Source organism: Xiphophorus hellerii, chromosome 21 (assembly GCF_003331165.1).
Source record: "Xiphophorus hellerii strain 12219 chromosome 21, Xiphophorus_hellerii-4.1, whole genome shotgun sequence".
In the NCBI taxonomy this organism is placed as follows: Eukaryota; Metazoa; Chordata; class Actinopteri; order Cyprinodontiformes; family Poeciliidae; genus Xiphophorus; species Xiphophorus hellerii.
In genome coordinates, this window is record NC_045692.1 from 4,895,130 (window position 1) to 4,915,850 (window position 20,721).

General features: G+C 40.0%; 1 protein-coding gene and 1 long non-coding RNA gene across 2 annotated transcripts; one reads left to right on the forward strand and one right to left on the reverse strand.

Moving 5' to 3' along the window:
• Nucleotides 1–4,380: 4,380 nt before the first annotated feature.
• LOC116711516 (uncharacterized) lies at nucleotides 4,381–19,477 on the reverse strand. Its single transcript, XR_004337258.1, has 3 exons — nucleotides 19,463–19,477; nucleotides 11,126–11,130; nucleotides 4,381–4,504 (listed from the first exon to the last, which is right to left on the reverse strand). It is a non-coding gene; the product is annotated as an uncharacterized LOC116711516 (long non-coding RNA).
• Nucleotides 8,599–11,602, forward strand: LOC116711515 (uncharacterized). Its single transcript, XM_032550841.1, has 2 exons — nucleotides 8,599–10,471; nucleotides 11,040–11,602. The coding sequence occupies exons 1-2, from the start codon at nucleotides 10,201–10,203 to the stop codon at nucleotides 11,405–11,407; spliced, it is 639 nt and encodes a 212-aa protein (XP_032406732.1). The 5' UTR covers nucleotides 8,599–10,200; the 3' UTR covers nucleotides 11,408–11,602.
• Nucleotides 19,478–20,721: the final 1,244 nt, after the last annotated feature.

The window sequence follows — 20,721 nt, forward strand, 5'->3', positions numbered from 1 at the left end:
CGTAAATCTGGACATGTTTACAAGTAAATAGCAACCAAGATGTACAAGCCATCCAAGTGATGCAGTGCTAAAACCATGTAAAAAGTCACGTTTACAAATACCTAACATTTACTCTCCTGCATTCAAATTCCAAGGATTTAGTGCATTCCTCTTCTGGGAATCAATGTTAGCTTCACCAGCAAAAGGCAACCCTTTGGACTGGAGTGTTTGAACAACGCATTGCAAAACCAATCTTATCATGTCTCTGCCCCGTGACCCTGCACATCTAGGTGGTAATAGGTGAAGTGGAGGCTGTTAGACCCCCACCCAGTTGCTCATAAACCATTTACGCCAGTTTGTAAATGGAAGTAGCCGTCTGCGTGTTGACCTTGCCATGCACCCGTGAGTACTGGAAGCTCTGGTTGTCTCCATTTATTAGGAATGGAAGTGAACAGTGGAGGAGTTGATTGGACTGACACCAGACACCAGGTACCTTCCCCCCAGTGGTCTCAGGTCTTCCACCATAACGCTAATAGACACTGACAAGCTCTCTGAACACAAAATGTTAATGACCAACTGTGTTAGCGAGATGTTACACGCTCAAACTGATATCAAAGGCTTTGCAGGGGGCAGGACGCTGAGAATAGAGAGTAACTTAAAGACGGAGAAAATGACATGTGATAAAGAAGAAAGAAAATGAAGCTTTTGTGAAGCTTTTTGTGTATACAAGTGAATCAGTCAATACCAATAAGACATGTCGAATCTAAGGAATTATTTGCAAGACTTTTCTCTACTAAAACCTTAGTTCGGTTATGTCTGCTGGACAAGAATTCCTCAGTTGAACTTAAAATATCAGAACACATCGCCACAGCAAAACATTTGATCATGGGCGTTTGGTTAAGTAGTAATTTGCCTGTAGGCTTCTAATAAGAAGGAGCACTTCAATGCACCATAGATACTACTTTATTCAGCCTCCCCAAGGCCTCAAAAGTGCTAACTCCAATCACCGCGTTCAGGAACAAAAAGTTCAGGGAAAAGACGTCATTCATGTTCATTTAAGACCCTTAGAAAAGCCGCCTCCCACTGTGGAAAGAGTAATACTCATTCTTTTGGAACTCAGCGAGGGGTCCGCACTTTTTTTCTTTTTTTTCTGGGGAAATAAAGAGTCAGAAATCGCACTGTGATATTCAAAAGATCTGAATAAAATGAAAAGCAGGCTGGTCTGTCGCCATGGAGTTTGTGTGGCGAGTGGTTCAGTCAGGCCAACTGGCTGATCAGTCATAAAAGATGTGGACTTAAAAGTTTCATCCATTTAAAATGAATTCATCATCCAACGTATATAAATGTGCTGCTTTTACCATAAAAATAAAAACATGTCAGCTCGAGTTTAACAACAGGCATTGTTGGTTATTCTTAAATGTGCGTTAAATGTGTAAGGCCTCCATGTGTGGATGCACATGGTAAATATTTTCTCCAGGTCAAATGTAGATTGACATTTTACTGAACACTGCCAGTAAAACATTAGCTGCAGCGGATAGACTGCGTTATGTGTTTGTAAAATCTTTTGTTTTGCTGTTATTATGGATTGTTAAATTAAGTGACTTCGTGCTATTTAGATCATCAGATTTCAGCAACTTTACTTTATTTCTAGGAAGTATTTCATGACAAAAGAACGACGTAGAGATATTGAAGCAACGTCTAAAAATATCAGAAGTAAATGTAAAAAGAACAGCATGGTAGAACTACTAAAATACATTTCTCTCTAAAAGCTACTCCAGTAAATGTAAATGGAAAATTCATGCTTTGTTCACACTTCACAAATTTACATGAATTATTAGTTAAAATAATATATTTTTAACTGCACTGGCATCAACAGGACGCAAAATAAAAGTAGCCGACCTGAATAAGTAGATGTTAACGAGCTTTTTCAAGACAATTAGTAATTTATTTTCGACCTGGCAGCTGTTCCCCTTGGCCTATTTGTGGAGGAAATACTGTCCTCGAAGTTGTTTCAGATGGAAAACATGACCCTGAAGTTAGCATCTGATTCATATCCTATTTAACAGCAGCTAAGTAAGTAAAACACAAGTCAAACCCATTCATATTCGTATTTTTTCTCGCTCCCTGTTTTGGCTATGCTACACACAGACCCATCTTAATTGCTGTGGGCAACTGACTGACAACAGCTCCACCACTGTATCAGAATTCAGCACCAAAAAACATGCAAACACTTCCCACACAAAGAGCAGAACATTCAGTCCGTTTCAGTTTTATGTTTTACGATTATTAATAAGTGATCGTCTGAACACAGCAGTGGTAGATTAGCTAATTATAACACCTTCTCTACTGGTGATCTGTCAGAAATTTATATTTGGAATTCCGCTGCACATCTACATGTCAGATTGTCAAAGTCATGCTAGCTTAACTGACCTATGTCCATCCTCCTCGCTATTTCTAACATTTAAATTAAAACTTTTCACTGACTTGTGAAATGTGATACCCTGGAACCTAGTTGTGGTAGCGTGTACATTTAAGATTTAGCGCGCGACGTTGACAACTTGACAACTAAAACCAGTCGTGGTCATCTTTGGCTAGATGGTTTACTTTCTTGCGTGCGTTTAACGGTTTGATTTACAGACAGTGTGGAGTTCAAAAAAAGTTTCAAAAGTTTAAAAAGGTTTTTCACATGAAAAGGCTTTCATTAAACGTTTGTTTTTGTTCTCATATTGGCACAACTTTTCCAGAGGGACTTTTAACACCAACACCAATCTTTATCAAATCAACTTTTAGGATCAGAGGTGGAAAAATCCTTTCAGCCCCAGCCGATGTTATAAGCCTCCTAAGCAGTGGGGTTGAAACGTATTAACAAATCACCACAATTACATGCAAATACCATAATGATTTTTCAATTTATTAAGATGTATGGATGATAATAAAAATATATTCTGTTCATTATGATGAATAATGTGCAGACTCTGCTGATTGTTTAGATTATACTGCGCTCATTTGAATACCATGCACTTAAGAAAAACTAATTTATCACTGCAGCTATTTCACACAAACGCGTTAATGATATTTGCTGAATAAAATCTGCTTTGTAAAAAGAAAGCAATCCATCATATGATCCACCACAGCAACAAATTATTTAATAGAAACAAAACATTGGCACATGTAATTACAGTGTATTGATAGAAATTAAACCGTTTTGAGGTTTTACATGATGAGACAGCAATGTTGCTTTTTCTAAATTTATATCCAAAAAATATACCATCAGTGTAAATATGGGGTTTTTTTTAGAGGGAAAAAAAAAGTTCTGTCTTTGTGTCTAGCATTTAAAAGCATAAGCAGGTTGTTCAGCTCTTAAGGGTAGCAAACATTAAACAATTAACAGCGTTGTTTCACTTTTTCACTGCTCCTCTTTTTTTAGAAATTTAGCAAAAGCAAATGCCGCTTCACATGTTACGCGATTTGTTGTGAAAAACAAAAAGACAAAGTCCAACAAAAACAACATATTTCCTTTTTAAAAAATGTTCCTGCTCTGAGCAACTAATAACACTACTAATAAGCACAAGAGTTGCCTAGTTACCTGCACTTATGCTATTTCAAGCATCGAGAGTCGTTTTATCCTTCTACCTCCTAATAACTACGCTCTATTGATTTTCCCTCTAAACATCTGTCCTATTAGTTGGTTCTCATCAAACGTCTGATGATGAAGATGAGGGGTGAGCAAACCGCTGCCGCCATAACAACGAATCCCCATTATTGCGACCCTGGAAAAATACATAGAAGTGGATGGCAGGGGATGGCAAACAGGAATTAATAATGAGGGAGCAGTGTTGCATCTGGATTGTGAGTTGTTCCCTTTTGAAAGGCCATCATTTGTTATTAGGTCTACCAGTGATGAACCATGAAGGGTCCCACAAGGTAACTAATTTCCATTAGCCTTCAACGGATGAGATAAGCTTTGGGAACACGGGGAGGGAAACAATAAACCTTGTAACCGCACTAAACATGTATTTCTCAAACATAAGCGCCATCATTTGTCACCGCTGTTTAAAGGGTCAGTATCATGTAAAATTGACTTTTTTTAAGATTTACATCATGTTCTAATTTTATTCACTCAACAAAAACACACCTGGAGTGTTGCCTTGATTCTTCCATGCATGTTTAAGGAATCCTTTAATTTCCCGTGGCAACCATTCAGGTGGGCAAAACACCTGGGTGGACCGAGCTCCGCCTTCGAGGATGAAGCTCCTCCTCAGAGCTGTAGTTTCCAAACTTCACGACTCCGCCACTCGGCTCCTTGAGACTAGTTGGCAGCAATTAGCAAACACGTGGTGGAACTGCACATCTACTGAGCTCATTATGCAAACTGCTTCTCAGTGCAACGCTGGTAAAAATGTTGCCAAGAGGTTAATAGAGGAGCCATGTTGTGATGACTTCCTGGAGGCAGAGTTTCAGGAAGAGCAGGGGTTTTTAAAGAGACAGAGGCCCGATTTCAAGGTGCTAAATTAGGAAATCACATCTTTTGAAGTCATATTTGATATTTATAGCATTTTCATGACAACTGAAGTTAACATAGTTACTTGATTGTGCTATAAAATGACACTACATGCCTGGAAAACACATAGTACTGCCCCTTTAAACTGAGGTTTTACTAGTCAAGAGAAGCTCAGTAAATACTGCATTCCCTTTGGATAGTTCCAGCGCACCATTGCTATGGTAAAGTACAATAAATAGCTTTTAAAAAGAAGGTGGGTTAAGCAAGGGGAGAGGCGTAAATCATAAAGAATCCCAGGAACCCCCGGAACATCTGTGCAACCTCCATAAACGCTCCGTTGAGACAGATGCTCCCTAACATGGAAATATGCCCCCTCTACCCCCACCACACACACACACACACACACACCCACACACCCCCACTAAAAGAAGAGGCCCCGTTTCAAGCAGGATGGGTGAAGCAGTTCTCGGTTCATCTCTGTTGACCCTACATCCTTCAAAAAGATGAACCTCAAACACGTCATCGTTCGAGTAAAAATAGAGGGCGGGGTTCGATGACGGGATGTGTAAGGTTCATCTCCCTTTTTTTTTGTTCTGGGGGCAATCAGGGCTAAAAATGGCGATAGAGGAGGTATCGATGCATGAAAGAGGCACGCATGCTGAATGCTGAAGCCTTCACCGTCTTTAACAGCTCTTCAATCAAACTGATGCATTTGCCCTTTTTGCAAACTGAGTCTGTGACAGCCACCCCGCCCCTCCCAGACCCAGAACCCAGCCCCCCCACACGATCCCCCCCCCAAAAAACTAATTTCAATGTGAAAGTAGGTAGAGAGGGCCTGGAATTGGACATCCTCTAATGGCCTTGACCTGGTGTTTTGGTTTTTTTCATTGTATTGATGTGTCTGGTCGTCTTTTCTTACGCCCACATTTCATGTGTACCACACATTTCACACAGCTAAATGTTGAGATAATAAGACTTATAGTCAATGGCGTTTAGACAGTTCAATCCAATTCAAATTTATTTCAAGGGCTGCACATTAAATAATGTTACATGTCAAGAAACAGAGCAACCGTTGTTTTGTATGTAGGTTTGCTAGCCACAGGCTAATTAGCAAACCCAGTTGTTGATTGGACAGCAACATTTAAATGAAAGATTCCTGTCACACTGATACGTACGCTGAATTTCTGTGACTACAAACAAGGAAAACATGAAAGAAAACTAGTTCTTCTCAACAAAGTAGGTTGGTAGACGTCACTGTTCACGTAGCCATTTTTGTCAATGTGAATCAATCAATTCAGCCTACAAAACTCAGTAATACCAGGTTATGGCATGTTGCAACAAAGCAAACAAGTAAGCTGACTAAAAAACAAAGAAAGAAAAGAAAACTCAATTTTTGTGGGTGACACATTGCAGTGTGTTAGCCGCATACATGTAATCCTCCCACAACTTAATTTTCCATTTATTTCCCAAAAGCTGCTAGCTTAAATCCTCTGGCATATTTACTTCATCACTATTACAAATACAGAAGCTTTACTGACAGTTTTATCTTTTGTTTCAAACACAGCATCAGTCCCCAGTATCCTTTTGCTTTTTTAGCTAATCTGTGTGATTGCTAAACATATTCCCAAACCACGCTTACGCATTTACCTTACCTACTCAAGAGGACAGCAAAAGTTTTCTTCTAGAGTTACTTGTAATTGTACATTTCTAACAGCAGCTTACCGTTTTGATTCTTCGGAACGCCTCTGCCTACGAAATGGGAGGGGCTTAACATTGGTGTTTTTTGTGAGGCAGTGTACCATCTGAGGTGGATGAAAATCGGCCTGTTTTAAAGAAATCTTTGAGAACTTTTTTTCCCCACTTTAACTTAAATCAAAAACGTAAAATATTTTTGACGACCTAGCTGAATCTGTTCTATAAATATCTATCAGCTGGTGTATTTGGGTTTGTTCACATGTTTATGTTTAGCGGGGGGTGTTTCATATCGCGTTCATTGAAATCTGCAGTAATTAATATAATAAGCATGTTCCAAGAATTCATCCACTTTTCATGCGTTTTTCTTAAAAACAGAATTAGGACGATATGAACTGACCCGCAACAAAGAAAATTTAAGAAAATATTCAAGAACGCTCCACTAATATTGTATCTCGGCTTCACATAATTTAGCTGTAATTTGTGCAGGCGACTGAAGGGGGAGGCCAGAAACAGGTGGAGTCGTGAATCAGTCCGCTCACTTCCCAGGCGGCAGCCTCCGCTGGGTTAAGAGGTTAGCAGGTTGGTACATGACATCCATCTCCTGCCAAGTGGTGTTATTTCTGTCTGGGCACCTGCTTTGAAGCCGGCTGGAGCGCCATGCGAGTGCAGGCCGTGTCCTCCAACACTTCGGAGCACCTGCACTATTCAGACGTGACACTCGGTTGGCATCCCGCCGTCACTCCTGAATGCGACGTGGTGACACGTCCTCTGCTTGTCCCGCTATATTCGGCCGATCCGGATTCCAAAAATGGGTCGCAACTGGTTTGGGTGTCACAAAGGAGTCTGATGCAGATCGTGTTTTTAATGGTTGTTTCTTTCTTCTTCTTTTTTTGAGAACAATAAAGTAGAATTGCAAATGGAGTTTAAAGGCAGTCCTTCAAGTTCAGTGGAGAGGAACACAGTGAAAAATACTCAAATCAAGGTGAAGAGATCAACACATTTTTTTAGTAATTCATATAAATTTGTTATTTTATTTGATTTGTTTTACATTGTGTGTTTTTACAGTATTTTCCCCAAAGAAATGTTGCTACCATACAGGGGCGGTATTATATACTGCTCAAAAAATAATTGACATTGATCATTTTTCTGTTATTTTCTTCTAAGTCAATTCCATTGTGTTAATAATAATATTTAAAATGAGAATATTTAATTAATTGGGAACTAGAATGTGTTATTTTAGTGTTCCCTATAATTTTGTGAGCAGTGTATGTTTTCCAGGCACATAATGCCATTTTATAGCACAACCAAGTAACAATGTTACTTTCAGTTCTTTGTTATAAAAATGCTATATATATATATATATATATATATATATATATATATATATACGTATATATATATATATATGTCAAAGTATGACTTAAAAGAAATTTGACCTCACAATTTAACACTTTGAAATTGGGCCTCTGTCTCTTTCTGAAACTCCGCCTTCAGGAAGTCATGACAACATGACTCCATTTTTACCGGAGTTTTAATCAGAAGTAGCTCACGTAACAAGCTTTTCAGGCGCTTGCTAATTGCCGCTGGCTAGTCTGAAGGACAGGGTTGTATAGTAACGAAGTAAAAACACTTCACTACTTTACTTAAGTATATTTTGGAGTACTTCATACTTTCCTCGAGTATGAAATTTTTTGATAACTTTCACTTTTACTTCACTATATTTCCGAACTTAATTGCGTACTTTTACTCCGATACATTTTCAATGTGTGGTTTAGTTACTCGTTACAAAAAAGCGAGAGAGAGAAACGCAAGTGTTTTGACCCCACCTACTGATTAGCAAGTAGCAAGTAGGCTACCGAACAAAGTCGGTAGCCTACTTGCCTGGGCTTGTTCATCACCACCAATAGGATACACCTGTTTCGCTTCTCCCATTAAACACAAAGCAAGTCTCTCAATCAGCAGCAGCCACATGGAGGAGGAGACGGAGACCACAATGACTGCAACTACGTCGGACACGGCTCCAGGGGAACCACCAGCTGGTGATGAGAGCCCATGGCCTTATTTAAACACAATACACTCTTTCGTGGGTGTTAAAGATTCGTCGTACTGCATGAAGTGTATGTTATTCCTGCCCAAAGATGTGGAAATTCTTTCTTACAAAAACTCCCCGTCCAACTTGAAGAAACATATCGAGGTAACTTCTTATGAAATGGTTATAATCCTCCTGTTTCAGTAACTATAGCTTGGTCACTAGGCACTATTGTGAAATCTTGAACGTAACGTTACCTGTATAAAGGAACTTTGTTTGGCATTGTTTCAGTTCCACACGTGGTGTATGCCTAATGTTGACTGTAGCAGGCTACCTAGACTCCTCTGTTCAAGGGGGGACGGAAGCCATAGCGATAGCAATTTAGACTAAATTTAACGAATATAGGAAAGGCATGCAAGTTCAAAACCACAAACCATTAACATGTGCTACTCTTTAAAACTGGAACAAACTTTGTGTGTGCTTCTGCTGTCTTAACAAAGCCAAGGTTAGCCGACGTTGCAGTCGCCACAATAGCTACGTTTACATGGTGGCCAATGTTCAATACCAACCAGTTTACTTAAATAACATTGTACTAGATTAAGTGTGTTTTGTTTGCATTTATGTTGCAACCTAAGGAAATTAGTGTTTGTAACTGATGTGTGGGTCAATTTGTGTCCAATTTATTTATTTTTTTGGTCTTTCAGAGAAAGCATCCGCACCATGTTCAGAAATACATTGAACTGACCACAGCAAAGCGCAAAAGGGCCAGTGGACCACCCACCCCCGCCAGCAAGCAGACCACATTGACTCACACCTTGGCCATGACTCCTCAGAAGAGTGTTGAGAAGGCCATTGTCAAATATATTGTACATGGGCTGCGGCCCTTCTCAGTAGTCGAGCAGGAGCCATTCAGAGAATTCATCAAGGACCTTGTCCCTAATGCCAAGATGCTGTCACGGGTGACGCTCACATCCAAGATCGAAGATGGCTTTAACGAAATGAAGGCTGTGCTGATTGAAGCAATGAAGGGGGTCGACTACGTAGCTACTACCACTGATTGCTGGTCAGTGAGAAGATGAGGGTTCATTGGCGTTACGGCACACTGGATCGACCCGGATAATCTTGAGAGATGTTCAGCAGCCTTGGCATGCCGACAGCTGAGGGGATCCCACACTTTTGATCTCTTGGCCAATGCGTTGAATGACATCCACGCAGAATTTGAAATCAGAGGCAAGATTGTGAGGACAACCACTGACAATGGTGCAAACTTTGTGAAGGCTTTTCGAGTGTTTGGGGAGGACGAAAACAACAGTGAAGAGGGAGTTGAAGCTGAAGCGCAGTCTGAAGATGAAGGAGATACTGGGGTGCCTGAGGAAGATGTGGAGTACATTGACACTACAGCTCTGCTGCATGAAGATGATGGGTTTGAATTCCAGCTGCCAAGACACCAACGCTGTGCTTGTCATATTCTAAACCTCATCGCCAGTGAAGACTCCACAAATGCAAACTCCAGTGATGCGTACAAGAAGCTGCACCATGCAACGTTTGCTAAGTGTTATGGCCTGTGGAACAAATGTGGAAGATCCACACTTGCAGCAGAGATGGTTGAGGATGTCTGTTCTCTTCAACTTTTAAGGCCAAATAAAACAAGGTGGAACTCGTTGTTCATGGCCGTGGAACGTCTACTCAGGATTTGTAAAGAGAAGGGAGAGGGAACCTTAAGAGCTATTGCCACCGACCTGAAGGTCCCAATGTAAGTAGGCCTAAGGTTTTTTTCTTAAGTAAAAATAGAACAGCTGCAGATAAACAAATGACAATGTGAATAACAGTGTCTATTATAAACACAAATCACTGGAAATCTATCAGAAATGTCAATTTTCTATTCAGTTTTATAATCCTGGGTTCCATCTAACAAAAATCCGGATGTGTCTTCTTTTTTTGTCAACACAGGTTCAACCCAGCCAAACTCGCATTTCTCACGGAGTATGCTGCTGTAATGAGCCCTGTCGCCCAGGCAACCAACATACTGCAAGCAGAAACCAACACACAAATGGGTTGGCTACTTCCGACAATTCACCTGCTACAGATTAAGCTCGACAAAGTCAAGTTGCAGCTGAAGTACTGCAGGCCTCTTGTTGATTCTTTACAGTCTGGAATTCAGAACCGATTCTTGCACATGTTCAAGGATGCCGAGCTGGTTGCAGCTGCAATTCTTCTTCCCAAATTCCGAACAACATGGACGAAGGACGATGCCACCATTAAAATGGGTAAGCTTATACATTAATGAGTACACGAATCTGCTTCAGTAGTGATGGTACATGTCGACATGCATGTTGACTGCATTCATGCGGCTCAAAACCATGTCAGTCCCACTACCATGCGTTACTGTGAGCGTGGGCCACTTTTCTTTTTACTAACTTCACCAACGCATACTTGACACATCTAAAACAAATTTGTTTATCTTGGTGTTATCAGGCCACATGACGTGCTTCCAGCAATCCATAGTCTTTCTGTCTCTGAGACCATGATAAACAAATTTGCTTTAGATGGTGTCAAGCATGTGATGGTGACCAAATGAGAAATGCAAAGAAGTGTCTCATGCTTAGTCAAGAATGATGGTGGGACTGACTTGGTTTGGGATTGCATGAATGCCGTCAACACATTGGGAAGCATTCATGCATCAATAGATTTGCTTGTTAGTTGGTACACGAAATAATTAATGTAGGCAAGAAAAAAAATCAAATGCTTTATGTCACTACTTTAGACTATGGCCACTACATGGCAGAAAGCTGCATCGTTTAAGTGCTATAACTCTTCTATATTTCTGTATTTCAGGAATTGATTACATCAAGCAGCATCTCGAGGATCCCTCCATGCAGCCTGGTGATGCGACCAGGTCGAGTTCTTCGGATGAAGATGACTTCTTCTCGTCTCTGCAAGCATCAAAGACCCAAGATGGCGCCAAACAATTTGATGCCTACCTGTCCTGCTCAGCTGACCACATGGATTTGCTTAGGTCCTTTCCTTCTGTCTGCAAGCTGTCTGTCAAGCTCAACACGCCCCTCCCAGCATCTGCAGCATGTGAACGGCTGTTCAGCATAGCAGGTCTTGTGTTCAGCCCACGAAGAGTACGGCTAAATTCTAGGCACTTTGAAAGCCAGCTGCTTTTGAAGATGAACAGAAGGTTTTACAGTTTCAAGTGATAATGGGGTTTTGTGCAAGGATGACCACAAGGGAGGTTGAGATTTGGAGGGGAAGAAAAAAAGTCGAGGGCAAAAGTGTGGGGGATGGGATGAGGGGCTTGTGTTTAAGATTTAGTTAAGTGACAAGTTTACCAAAATATAAAAAAATGTCATTCAAACTGCATTTGCCTCGTTTTACTTTTTACTTATACTTTTCATTACATTACTTGAGTACATCCATTTTTACAGTAATTTCCATACTTAAGTACAAGATGTTTCAGATACTTTAAGACTTTAACTCAAGTAACATTTCAGTCAGTGACTTGGACTTTTACCAAAGTCAAATTTTGGAGAGGTACCGATACTTTTACTTGACTCTGAGATTTCAGTACTTTATACAACACTGCTGAAGGAGCTGAGTTGGGGAGTCATGGAGTTGGGGTGCTCTGTGAAGTGGAAGCGTTGAAACTTCAGCTCCGAGGAGGAAAACAAAGCAACATTCCAGGTATGTTTTTGATGAGGGAATAAAATTTCAACATGATGTAAAGCTCAAACAAGTCAATTTCACGCAATACTGGCCCTTTAAAGCTTATCCAGATCGCAGTGCAGTCCCATAAACCAGGAAGAAGGAAAACAAAATGACTGGTTTTAAATCATAAAAGATTTTTTCCCTGTTGGCGGCCCTGTACTGACTTTCTTTGTGAAGTTTCCAAGAGTTCTTGCATTTTTGTGGAGCACAACAAACTTTATCGATTACAAAACAATGTTCTTTTTTTTTTTCCTACTCCTCCTACGCAAATCTCCAAGCGGACCGTTTTCCATGAGCTCTTTCGCAGATGTTCGCTATCAAACTGCCGGCTCTTTAAATGTTTCGAGAAATGATTAAAGCTCACTTAACATGCTGTAATTTCAGGGATAATTGTTGAGTAAATACTGGGAAAAACAAAGATGAGGGGAAAAAAAAATTAAGGTCCCTTTCTTGGTGCTGAAATTAGAGTTTCTCCTTGTAATGAGGTAGACAGACAGCTGTTACGCTTTGTTAAAATGGAAAAAGTTGTAGCTGGATTATGGTTCATCTAATTTAGTGACTTTTAAATATATGGTTTCCATTTAAATCATTGTGTCCAAGCTGAGTATTTTTCAGATTCATTGTTTTGTGCAAGTAAAGAAGCATTTGCACGTTATGTCACGCGTAAATGCTTGCCATGACACACGTCAAAACAAGCTACTCATGCATTAGCTTCTATAAAGCTTGGCAAAAAACAGAAAGTTGCTAGCCTAGTATTGCGTTTAGCTCATTATCTGGAAAAAAGGTGTAAGCGGAAATGCCAATTAAATCAGGGAAGCTCTATGATTTAATCAAATCAGCAAACATCTTAGGAGGGAGAAGTTAGCGGTAATATTTTATCCTAGAGTTAGCTAATTCCAACTTTTGGCAATACTGCTGTCCGTGAGCCCTGACTAGATGTGCTACTTCCACAGTCTCCCAAGATGGGAGTTCAGTCCCCCCATCCCCCACTTTCTACGCTCGTCATGACGCCTCAACGTGATTAAGTGACGTAGTTGCCAAGGGTCAGTAGGAACTACTTCTTTGTTAGGATTAATCTGAAATTCAGGATACAGAAAACCTAAAAACCCCAGACCTTAGTGAAGTAGCTAAATGACTCTAGCACAGCTCATTAGCTGAGTTTCCATTGCAAATGTGAGCAAATCTTTGTCAATATTCTGCTAAGGTTGAAAAAACAGTTTCGCGATGGTGGTGTTTCCTTTCAATTAAAATTAATAAGATTGTTTACGTGATGAGTCATTAAAAAATCTCGGCAGCAACTGATTTAAACAGTTGCATGAGATACAGCCATAATTCAGCCATGGCGCTGGCAATCATCATCTGTCAGCCATTAGAGGAAACGTCGGCCTCTTATTCAATCGTTGGAACGACAAGCCGCTGATATTTGGGAGCTGCCTAGTGGGGAAATTGTAGACGGCAATTTTGAGGAAGAGTTCCAGATTCAAAACATTCTGACGCAACTTTTTCTCAACTGCATATTGTCCACATAAACAAAAACAAGCCATCAACCTCCAACTACTTCCTGTTTACCTGCGACTCGCTTGATGAGGAAAAAACCTTTCAATACGACGACTGAAAAACCACAGAAAACGTGAGTTTTTTCAAAATGACCATATTTCTGTTAAGCAGAATTATTTTTATAGCCTCAATTTGCACAATTTTATGGTTGATGGAAAAGGCCGCTACCTGATCAAGTGTTAAGTTTCGGCCAGCCATAGTTGTGGCAGCTGGTTAAGCCACTCCCAACATATATCAAGTTTCAGGTCATGTGTTCTCACTGTTTAAATGCTGTACAAAAGTCATTTAGCAAACAACTGTCAGAAAACTTTCATTTTATATTATGAGCGCTTGTTGCCATCCCATGCTTCCCTGGGCAACATCACCTCACGTCAAAAGCAGTCACTCCTCTTAGAAAATGGTGAATCTCATCCTGCTGTAATGCTTTTTCCGTCTTCAGGATCATGTTTATTTTGCAATAGTTTTTAACCAGTACATCCCAAAGGCAGCAGTGGGCAGATCAGAGCCATTACCAAAGACAATAGCATGTGTAGGGAAGGTTTGGCTAACACTGCTGCTCTATTGGATTAGGAGGCCAATGAGAGGGAAAGGCGATACTTCATAATGATGTGTTGTGGCTGCCTGAGTAGGCATGGTCCGTGATGAATCGGAAGGTCTGGCTTCATAAATTATAATTATTTCGTGCCAACATGGTTTGAGCGAGCTACTTAGCATCGCAGCATCTATCAGTCGACCCATATGGCTCAGCGATTAACAGCGGAGTTTGTGTTTTTTTCTAGCAGCCACCAAAACATTTATGATGGAGAGGAAAGAAGAAAGGAATAATTATATGGTTAGAGAAGTAAGGAGTCGGAATTCCACAGACTTTTTTTTAATTCCTCCTAATTCTTTGGTCGCTAATGTCCACAAGAGGTGGACTAACCTCACTAGGTTAGCCAATAGGCTAGGTTAGCCCACCTCTAACAAAAGATTTACCTCCTTTTTGTTGTTCTGCTTCAGAAATACTATCATCTTATCTGTTGTTTGTGTTTTATTTTTTTGTTTTTGTGGACATTTTTTATGTAATTGATACAATAGGTGACATTTCTGAAAGTGTTCCAGTGTGTTTTGAAATGTTATTTCCTCAAACATGTTTGGTTGTAGAAAAAATAAAACCTTTTGGTTCATTTCTGTGCCCTTTCTGCCAAATGTTTGTTTTGAAAATACTGAATCTGAAATTCTTTTTTTTTTTTTTTATTTAATCCTGTTGTGTTTTATGTTCTTGGTAATTGTTATCGTCTTTGTGAAGGCTATGTTTAAACAATCATCTTCAAAATGCTGAATTTGAAACCTGGGAACAGTGGAGACTTTTGCAGCCATTTGCTAAAACACAAAATCTTACCAAGTATTTCTGGTCTACTTTCTAGTGCAAATATCTTAGTACTCTTGAAATTAGACAAAACTAATCTACAAGAAAGTTTTTTTTATATAGGAGCTTGTTTTAAGTTAAAAATTTCTTTATATTGATGCAAAAGTACTAGTTAAACCTGTAGATTATTTCACTTATATGAGACAAAACAGAACTAGGTTGTTGTTTTTTTTTTAACAATATTAAGACATTTTTGTTACCTATAACAAGCTCCTATATTTTGCTGAAAAGTTACTTGCAAGTTAGTTTTGTCCTATTTCAAGTGTGCTAAAATAATTGAACTAGAAACTGAAAACGCAAAAATCTTACCAAGTAATTTTGGCCCAAAGTGAGGCGCTTCATGATATTATATGATAACACTTGTGGCTCAAAGTGCCTTGTTCTAGTATTTGTGCAATGTTTGTTTCTGATGCGGGGCCCAGAAGGCTAGAACTCTGGAATTTACTGGCTTGTTTGTGGCGAGTTTTTAATTCCATTAACTATGCATGCATTTCTCGCATGCTTCATTTTTGCATGTGATTCCCCTTGAATTCCTGGCTATTGTGTAAGTGCCTGGCTGCTAAAGTCAAAAGTAAGAAGAAGACGAAGGAAAAAAAAGGGATGAAGTCCCACTTGAGCAGAGCGACACATGCTCAGACAGGCTTGTGGAGCCAACACTTGTTCTGGGGTTTTGTCATTTCTAATTACCATGCAATTCCAAGTGCTAAGTCTGTCCCAGTCAGCCCTCGTTCCCCAAATCATGTAGCAAAGCCATGCTTCGTGTCAAATTTAGGCTTCTACTGTAGGTATCTACGACAATAAACACTGAACGTGTCGGCGTTAGATGAACTGGCTAATGTGAATCCTCAAGTGAACACTAAATTCCTAATAAATGCGAAAGGGGAAACCCGTAAAAGTCGATAAGCGACGATCCAAAGTGAGAAGGATTGCTCAGAGTTAGTTTGGCTTCTGTCCTGAGGCTCATCCAAAGCTTCCCTGATGTTTCCATGCAAGCAGGCAACAAGTCGCTCCGAGCTCCAGCAGGTTTTAACGTCTCCTCTGTGGTTTCCCCCCCGCCGCCGCCCCACCCCAACCGGGCCGCCAGCGCTGAGAAAAGGGCCCATTGTCTGATGCAAGAGCATTTCTTGGCCTTGAAACAATCATGCTGTGGGGTTTTCTCCACTCTCGAAGAGTTGCTTGAAACCCTGCCATTTAGCGATCAGCTTTTATGGTTTGCAGGTTTGCACCTTTGAAAGCAATAAAACTTTAGGGGCTTTGTTGGACAAGGCACGCCGTGTGTCTGTGTGAAACAGGAAATGTTCAGTTTTCTTAAAAAAAAAAAGGAAAAAAGAGAGAGCTTTAAAAAAAAATACATTGCAAGACCAGAGTGAAAAAATGGATTTAAATCAAGAATTATTCAGTTTAATTTTAAAATTGAAACATGTAGAATAACAATGAATACAAAACAAACATGTTCACAAGTTTAATTTAATGATAATAGCAGGCAACTATATGTTTTTACCACTTGACCGTTAGGTTTCTGGAAATCGTAAGTAGCCCCCAGCATGATGCCACCACCACCAGCAATTAAGCTCAATCTGAGCTACAGTTGCATTAAATGTACAAGTTAAAGTTAAATATAAAAGATACAATTGTCTCTGCTAAATGTAGCTAAAAGTAGCTGCATTTGAAAAGTATCAAATGTATCATTTTCTACTTTGCTACATTTGATAAATGTAGCCATACTTAGCAAACGTAGCTAAATAAAAAAGGTACATTTGCGTACATATGTCTACATTTAGCTAAATTAATCTAAATATCTTATAATCTAAATGTCACCATATTTAGCTAACTGTGGTTAAGGTATATGTAGTTACATTTAGCTAGTGTAGGTAAATGTAACTTACATTTAACCACATTTAGCTGAATGTAGCTAAATATAGCTACATTAGATAAATCTTGCTAAATTCAGATAAATGTAGCTTTAAAAACACTGCAAGAGAACCTTGACAACTTTGTAACAACTACTCTGTTTAAGTATACATGCAAGTCTGTCATCTGAATACTTGCGTCTTGTACAAGATACGAACGTGTGGCTCGAATCATCCTGCTGTTTGCAGTGATTCTTTTGGTTTTTCTCTCTCTACACAAGCAGCTCTTGCTGTGAACCCCCGATACATGGCGAGGAGTCGCAATCAAACCGCCGCATCACTTTCAGCGGGGATGTAAAATTAACACAACAATTCGTCCACAGCGTTTCCTGCCTTCCCAGCCTCTCTATGGAGTCGTAAAGGGGGGGGGGGGGGGGAAGAAGAAGAAGAAGAAAAAAATCACCATCAGAATTTAAATGAAACGCCGTCGTGTTTGACAGAGCTCGTTGAAAGTGAAGTGAGTCTGGAATAGCCGCGGTTCACAGATGAGCGGGAGGGGAGAACCTGATATGGACTCTTGTTATCATAAGCCATATGCCTCCTGCAGCCTGTGGACTGGCTGCAAGGTAAATAAAGCTGATGACAAACAAGCAGCAGAGAGCGCTGGCTGTGCCGCCCCCTCGCTCACCTGCTTCCTCATCCCGACAACGCAGGCCGCCAAACAAATTAGCATCAGCTGGCTGATACATTTGTAATCTATTCAGAGCTCGGCAAACAATACAAATTGGATTTCTAATTTCTCCTGACTCATTTATGCGACGCGAGCGTGTCGCCATGGAAACATTTGTAGACACGTGGCAACTTTCATCAGAAATACCTTTATCTCCCGTTTTCCACTGAAATTGCTCTCAAAGTGTGCGTGATTTCTTTCTTTTTATGTTGTTTGCAAAATGAGTTTCACATATTTGAATTTTAACTAACTCTCCAGCTCCTGTTGCCGCCACGTGCCTCCACACACAAACTCTTACTTTACACAAACACACGCCGTTCTAGATGCAGAAAAAACGTTTGTCCCACAAAAAAAAATAAAAAAAATAAAAAATAACAGGTGCATCTCAAACACACACGTAGGGCTCTTAAGCATTGATTAGCCAGATTAATTACAGCATAGCTTCCAGACACCTATCTACTAATAAAGCAAATTCCCATTAAGGAAAAAAAAAAAGAAGAAGAAAGAAACAGAATTTAAATTCCCAACTCAATTCCCAGGCCTCACTATGCAAGCTAAATCTCAGCCCCCAACACACTTTTGATTATCCGACTCCGAAGAACAACAAAAGCAATTAAAGATACCGTTCTCCGACTCCATTGAGCCTTCCTCCCCATGCCAGATAACCTAGAGACGCCAACCGCTCTGATAAATGGGCCGTGAACTTCTATCTGCTAAAATAACAACGTGGCCTAATGTGTCCAGCAGGATGCTTATCACAATGTAATCATTGTCGCGTTTGCACTGAGAGTGCAATGTAGGTCAGGGCTGTGCGCGGGGGGACGGCGGTTATTATTTAGCTTTGCCTTGACAAGTTTTCAAGTGTATTGTTGAGCCACTCTGATAGAGCGGCTGCCGTTTCTGTGCCGTGAAGGAAATATCCTCAGCTTTACATCATGTTCTAATCTTATTCCTTCATCAAAAACATACCTGGAGTGTTGCCTTGGTTCTTTCATCCATGTTGGAGAAATCCTTTAATCTCCCATGGCAACCATTCAGCTGTGCAAAACGCATGGGTGGACCTAGCCCCGCCTTCGAGGACAAAGCTCCTCCTCAGAGCTGTAGTTTATATTTCATGGCATGTTCTATGCTGGGAAAATGTCGGAAATGCCTGTTTATGTTGCAGTGTATGTTTGTGACGCTACGCTCTTTGTGAGTTGAATAACTTATTTACATATTTACATCTGTGGCTTGGAAAATGAAACTGTATTTGGGAAATACTATGTCTATGGGACAAGAAACACTCAGTGTATTTATTTATTTGCTTTTCCTGACTGTTATATTTATTAACACTATTTTGATTATTTACCCATAATTCATCCAGATACATGACTAGCAAGGTCTGAAATGCAATAGTTTGGATTTTGATCCATTTAATAAATTATTATCGAAAAGCCCAATTCTTTTAGGAACTTTATCACCAAGTGAAACATAATTATTTTAATTATGATGGTTTATCTGATTACAGGTAATGAAAGCATGACAGTTAAAATTAGAATATTACATCAGACCAATAAAAAAGTATTTTCAACAATACATGGGTTTAATGAAAAGTATGTTTAATACCTTGTTTAAAGGTTGGCACTTTTAATATGACAAACGAGACTCATTGGGCCATGTGCTCAAATTTATTGAATATGATTGTACATGGGTACCGAGTTGGACCAAATAGCATCGCCTGGATGCTAATTAAACGGTGTATCTACGTCTAGAATTATACTGGTTCGTCTAAATGTTCTGCAGAAACCTGCTATTGAGTTTCAGCGTGCTTGTTCCACAAATGGAATTTGAGCAGTTTGATTTAGACGCCTTGGCCAAGTATCCAACAGACTAGACATGATATTAAAAGGTGATGGTAATTGACTGAAACTCACTGACTGATCGGAGCGAATCCTGACTTGTGGATTTCAAAGTATCTCTGCAGCTCAAACGAGTCGAGCACGCACACAAACACGCCGAAGACTGAAGTCATTTGGGAATCGGTTTACAAATCCGTGTCGGACATCCCATCTGTGCCGCCGGATGGTCTGTCCGTGCGTACACACGACTCGTCCAAGATCCACATTCATAAAGTGTGGGTTAACATATTGGTTCTCTTGTCACGCAACCAATCTTTTTTGACTTGTAGCCAGTGAGGTTTTCTGATATTTCTTTCCTCCCTTCTTTAAGCTTCTCTTGCAGTTCATGCAGGATAATTTTTTTTTTTAGATTACAGGAAACATAGTTGGCTCTCAGAATGTGTGTTTAGCTCAGAATGTTTTGGCCCAGGAGGCTGAACTAAGCTGGAAAGGCTTTGAGAATGTAAGATCTTTGATTAGATTTGGCAAATTAACAAAGCTGCACAATAAATTACTAAAACACAAGGAATTGCCATAATAAAAACCGATATTGATATTTCTATTTAAAAGGACAGAAGTATCTCTTTAAGATGAATATAATAAAGTTTTTTTATTTCCCCATGCTCGCAGCAGAAATTACAGATTTTTTGTTTGCGTTCATATCAGTTGTCAGGTGTTTGTCGGGAATGAGTTGGAATGTTTTGATCTTAAATGTCAGGGACACAATAACTTTCCTTAAAGGGGCAGTATCGTGTAAAATCGACTTTTTTGAGCTTTACATCATGTCATAATGTTATTCCGTCATCAAAGCCATACCTGGTGTGTTGCTTTGAGTGCTGCATTTATAAAAAATCCTTTCATCTCTGGCAACTACTTAGTTGCGCAAAACGCCTTGGTGGTGCTAGCACCGCCTTCGCAGTCAAAGTTCCTCCTTCTCGGGGCTGCAGTTTCCAAACTTCTGAGCTTCTGTGACTCCCGCACTCGGCTCCTTCAGACTTTAACAAACACCTGATGGAATTGGGCATTTGCTGAGCTCATTATAGGAGCTACTACTCATTACGATGCTGGCAAAAATGTTGTCAAAGGGTAAATAGAGGAACCATGTTGTGATGACTTCCTGAAGGCGGAGTTTCAGAAAGAGTAGAAATTCTTTTTTAAAAAGCCCAATTTCGAGGTGTTAAATTGTTTAAAGTCATATTTTCTATGTGTAGCATTTTTATGGCAACTGACTGTAACTGTCAGGAAGTGCGGTGCGGTGCGGTGTTGGTGGTGAGGCAGACGCAGCGGGCCCAGGTAAGATGAATAATGATTTAATGAAGAAACTCACAGTGCAAAACAACGAGCAGCAGGCACATGGACACACCGACGACGAATAGACTTGACA

Excerpts from the sequence above, each read along its gene's own strand:
- LOC116711515 (XM_032550841.1), top strand. The coding sequence starts at position 10,201 with ATGAGCCCTGTCGCCCAGGCAACCAACATACTGCAAGCAGAAACCAAC. Across the intron at positions 10,472-11,039 it reads CGATGCCACCATTAAAATGG|GAATTGATTACATCAAGCAG; the intron begins GTAAGCTTATAC and ends TCTGTATTTCAG.